The 5,222-nt window shown below is 43.6% G+C and overlaps 1 protein-coding gene across 1 annotated transcript; it reads right to left on the bottom strand.

Moving 5' to 3' along the window:
* Positions 1–3,435: 3,435 nt before the first annotated feature.
* Positions 3,436–4,756, bottom strand: LOC147861301 (endochitinase EP3-like). Its single transcript, XM_087323158.1, has 2 exons — positions 4,012–4,756; positions 3,436–3,906 (listed from the first exon to the last, which is right to left on the bottom strand). Exons 1-2 carry the CDS (start codon positions 4,718–4,720, stop codon positions 3,485–3,487), a joined length of 1,131 nt encoding a protein of 376 aa, XP_087179284.1. The 5' UTR covers positions 4,721–4,756; the 3' UTR covers positions 3,436–3,484.
* Between the last annotated feature and the right edge of the window lie 466 nt (positions 4,757–5,222).

Here is a 5,222-nt window from a genome sequence, read left to right as displayed (position 1 = left end):
AAGGGAGGCGGTTTGAGTCTAGCTTCATCGAAATATTGAGGTGAAGATTGATGTGGCCTATAACTATCAAGAAAGAGAAGAGCGATTATCTTGCAAGGCAAAGTTCGAAGGTTCAACAATGCTCCCAATCACTTTTGTAACTCTTTCATCAAATAATTATAAATTTCTTTTATTCCTTCAAATTCATTCTATATCCTATCTTGTCATATCTTGTTGATCTCTATTTACTCTATCTCTACTCTTTCGTCTCTTGCGTCCATAATCCCAGTGATTCCTTCCTCACTTTCATGATATCTTTTGTCTACACAACGCAACACTTCTAGGTGAGTCATGCCACGACAAAGGCGAGAGAGTCGCAGATCTCCTTGATTCGAGTAGTGTAATCGGCCACAAAGAGATATTTTTACTGGACATTGCTGAGCTCTTGCCTGAGCTTTAGCTTCCTGGTGGTTGTGCTTGTAGCAAAAATCCGTTTGAGATTTGCTCACGCATCTTTTGGCGTTTTGGAATCCTGGATGTAGCTGAGTCGTTGATCTTTGACACTAGACGCAAATCAGTAAATAACTATGCTTGTCGCCTCCTTCCAGGCCGGAAAGTTCTTGTGTATCACATCCGGGGCAACATCCTTTGCTCCTTCATTGTAGCTCCAATATCAGTGGCCAAGCATGTACTAGTGCATCTTGTACGACCAAGATGCATAGTTGCTCTTTTTGAGCTTTTCTGTTGGAAGTGAGCGTCCCATACCTCTATCCATGTTCCTGTCTTTTCTTCTCTGAAAAATGAAAGCTCATCTTTGTGCTTGTTCGCATGTCGGTTGTAGAGGATTCTTCTAACCCTCGCACTCTAATACCATGTAAAAGGGTTACGTGCATGGAAGCGGTGCAAACATGGCCGGCTCGGCCGGAAAACAGAGAATAGACAGTGGGGAATACACAGAGTAGGAGAGAGAGACTGAGTGAGCAGACGACCAATTCTATTATAAAAAAGACTCAGTACATACAAATGTGCTCACATAGCACTTTTTATACAAGTCCTTCAAAAGGACTTACTAAAGTACTGACACTTACTTTAATGCTCATTAATTGAGCCTGACCTTAATTAGTCTATAATAGGCCTATTTACTAAAATAGGCATCTAGGCTCCCTAACATCCTATCGGATTCCATTCGACTCGACCAACCAATTCAGCTTAGCAGTCGATTCGTCTTACGACTTATTCAGCAGATTTGAGCCTAGCCAATCGGCCTCTGTCTAATCCGACTTCCAGCTTATTCATCTGATCGACCGATATTGAGCTTGTCCACTCAACAATTTCTATCAAGATGGTCAACTTGTGGCATTTGAGAGTAAGAAACTTGATCCTACTCAATGTTGGTATACCATTCAACAAAAGGAAGTGTTGACAATCATCCACACACTAAAGTCATAACGTCACTATTATTATGTAAATTGTTTTATCATAATTAATAATAGACCATGAGTCATTGAAATATTTTTGAGACCAACAAGACTTTTTTGGTCGTAAGGCATGATGACCAAATTTCATCCAAGAATCTCATTTTTCCTTATGATATTGTAAAGGTTTCGTGAACACTGTCGGCGATGCATTTAGTTGCATCTATGAAGTTAACATGGTTAGCTTCACTTAAATAACATAAGATCTTTATGATCATGTTTGATTTAAAGTATCTTGATGACAATTATTTTGCAAAACATTGGAGAAGAGTTGACTTTGGATAGACATCATCACACGCTTGAGGGGATCCTTTTTAACATTTTTAATAGTTTTCTCTACCATAATGAAAAGGTTTGTGTTCTACATTTGCTTGAGGTCAAAAAGACAAAAATTAATTAATGCCATGACACACCCTAGAATACAACACACACTTGTTCTCCTCACTATTCATTTCTATTGGCCGGAGATAAGTCTTGACATGCATAACTATGTGACTAAATATCACCAATGTCACATTAACAAAGCTGTGAGGCTATTACATCCCATGGAAAAGTAAATCCATGGATTTTAATATTAGCCTTCTTTGCAACCAAATAGACCATGTTGCCATTTGGGAAGTGTTGAGCTAGCAAGCTCAACCGGATCCGGATCGGCTGGATAAGCCTGAGCGAGATCGGTATCCGAAACGAAGAGGCGGATGATATCCGGATGATATCCGGAACCAGGAACCGGATTGGAGAGACGGATCGGGGAGCTGGATTCAAATGTGAACCGAAAGGCTAGTAGTAGCCTATACTCCTAGACTACTAGGTAGTCAGAGTCCTCATAGTTAGTGTCAGCCACTCGTATGAGCATTGAAGTACATAGTACTTCTGTTAGTCCTTTTGAGGACTTGTATAAATAGTGTTGTTTAGCACGTTGTATGTACAGAGTTATAGAGTGTTATTTTTTAATTGAGTTTATGCTCTCTCTCTCTCTCTCTCTCTCTCTCTCCCGTGTATGCTAAGTACTCTCTAGCTTCCATTGAACTTGTTTTTTATTCTCTGTCTCTACCCGGCTAAACCGGTTTTGTCAAAGCTTCCGCACGCTAACTTTCACAGGAAGTCGTTGATAGAATAATTAAAATGGACAAGTTTGTTGTTATTAAAACTAAGGTAAGAACTTTCAAATTGTCTTTACCAATTTGTTGATGAAAATTTCCATTTTTATGGGTTATCGATAGAAATTGTGAGTGATCGAGATTGAATGGGAACATTATCTCCCAATTTTGGAGTTTAAGCATACATCGATAGGATACAAATATTTTATGTTGATGTACGGCATTTTGCCACAAACCTTGATCGATGTTAACATAGATCATGATGAATTGAGAAGTACATGAAGCTTTCTAAGGGATACGCAACAGATAAGATCTAATTTCTTCACCAACACATAGGATTGCAATTTGTTTTAGTGCGGTCACCATCAAGAATGTAAAAGTCTCCATTCACCACCAAGTTTGCAATTAAGGACATGGATGTTCTTCACTATTTCCTTTAGCATCAAATCATCCACACACTTCATGTGACCTTGCTCTCCAAACAATAATGTGCATCTTGACTTGTTCATTTAGCATGGTGGATTGCAAATCGATCATAGCCTCACTCGACCACAATTTGAAGATGCAAGTTGACTTTGGTTCTATTATTTGTGATTTAACATGGTATTGACAAATAATTTGCACATTACCATTGACAATGTATATCATCATCAATCGAAGCTCGTGGCAAGAAGCCATACATTAACATAGAAGGACTATATCTAGCAATGCATGTTTGAACCTATTAGAAGGAAACTATAAATAGGGAGATCATGTTAGCATTACCTGAAAAATTCATGAGAGCCTTACATTATTATGAAGATTCATTTGAAAAACCCGATCTAGGCCATCCTATGATGGCCATTCATTATTAGATGGTCAAAGTAGTTGCTGAGTAAGATCCATTATTAACCAAGGGCTGTTGGGATCCATCCACACATGAGTATTTATTTAACAAGAGAGATTTGATCCCGGGTCTACACCCAAGGTTGAGCAAAAGGACTTGTAGAAGGCAATGCGGCTTTGCTGGGCGGTCGGGTTTGAAGGGTTGCTTCCACACTCGAGGCCCCCATTGATAGCCTGGATCGTGGCGCCAAACCCGATTCCATTGACCATGGCATTGTGGCACGTGGGCGACCCACCAGTCATCCAGGCCCATACGGCCGTCTTGAATGAGATGGCAGGGTCGGACGCGACGATGCCGGGGTTGTTGATTCCATCGAAGCCAATGGCATCGCCGGCTGCCTTGTAGTTGTAGTTCCATGAGAGTTGGATGGGGCCACGGCCGTAGTACTGTTGGCCGGATGCGCACGGGACACCGGAGGACGTGTCACAGTAAGTGCCCTTGATAACCTCCTCCACGTATTGTCCACCTGTGAGACCGACCACAGAGAGAAGAGTTATTAAACATAGTTAGAGACCAAAGAAAGGCAATGGGCATGACATCATTATTAAAAAAGTATAGATAGGGAACTTACTTCCGGTCTCGTGGGCCATGTTGGCGAAGAAGGCGGCTAACTCGCGCTTCTGGACGGTGGAGCTGCCGCTCGTGCCGAAGCCGCTGTAGGCGGAAGCCGCGGCCAGGAAGGCGGCGTAGGTGTAGAAGCCGCTGGCCGGGGCGGAGCTCCTCTGCGGGAGGAACTGGTTGAAGATGCTGCTCGTGATGATGGCGGAGACGCCACTGGAGGAGGTAGTGCAGGGCCCGCTCTGGCAGCCGGCTCCGCAGTAAGCGCTGGTGGAGCCGCAGTAGCCGTACTGGCTGCAGCAGAGGTTTGAGGCGCATGGCGGGTTGCAGCCGCCGCTGGAGGAGGAGGAGGAGGAGGAGGAGGAGGAAGTGCAGGGCCCGCTCTGGCAGCCGGTTCCGCAGTAATCGCTGGTGGAGCCGCAGTAGCCGTACTGGCTGCAGCATAGGTTTGAGGCGCACGCCGGGTTGCAGCCGCCTCCGGAGGAGGAAGAAGTGCAGGGCCCGCTCTGGCAGCCGGTTCCGCAGTAGTCGCTGGTGGAGCCGCAGTAGCCGTACTGGCTGCAGCAGAGATTATCGGCGCACGTGGCGCCTCCGGCTTGGCTTCCGCACTGCTGGGCCAGGCACGTGGAAGAAAAACCGCCGGCGGAGAGGAGCAGCGCCGCCAAGAGAACGGCGGCGACGCCGCCCATGTACTGCCGCTGTTTCGTGGCCATAGAACTCATTCGAAAATAAATAAATCAATCAATAAATAGAATTCAAAAATGAAAAATAATTAGAATAATTTGATGGATCTATCTATCTATCTTATGTATTTGTTTGTGATAACTTATAAGAACCTCCTCCTCTTGTATGTATTGTATTTATAGATGGAGAAAGTAGACCCACTAGACACTAGACATGTATGTATGTATGTATGTATGTATGTACATATTGGTTGGTTCTTTCTCACTTGGGTTGACATTTTGTGGTGTAAAACCATGCGATGATGCCGACCTTTTCTCATGTTGCGTGGATTCGCCGCCGCGTCATGTTTTCACACTGCTATGAGACTTGATGCGACGAAGAAAAAAATGTGGGAATAGTTTCTCCTTGGTCCACCAGAAAGACATTCTTGCCAATGTCAACTCATTATGTATTGCTATTGAATGCAAGCTTTCAGAATTATAGCGTGTGGTCATATGGGAACTCAAATCAAAACAAACAATGTCAGCCCACATTAATAAC

The sequence above is a fragment of the Azolla caroliniana genome, unplaced genomic scaffold (assembly GCF_043228905.1).
Source record: "Azolla caroliniana isolate FFs.n. ecotype wild unplaced genomic scaffold, voAzoCaro1.0.p SCAF_8, whole genome shotgun sequence".
Taxonomy (NCBI): domain Eukaryota; kingdom Viridiplantae; phylum Streptophyta; class Polypodiopsida; order Salviniales; family Salviniaceae; genus Azolla; species Azolla caroliniana.
This window is presented reverse-complemented; position numbering and strand designations above follow the sequence as displayed.

Coding starts and splice junctions, on each gene's coding strand:
- LOC147861301 (XM_087323158.1), bottom strand. CDS start 4,720: ATGAGTTCTATGGCCACGAAACAGCGGCAGTACATGGGCGGCGTCGCC. Junction 3,907..4,011: donor CATGGCCCACGAGACCGGAA/GTAAGTTCCCTA, acceptor TCGGTCTCACAG/GTGGACAATACGTGGAGGAG.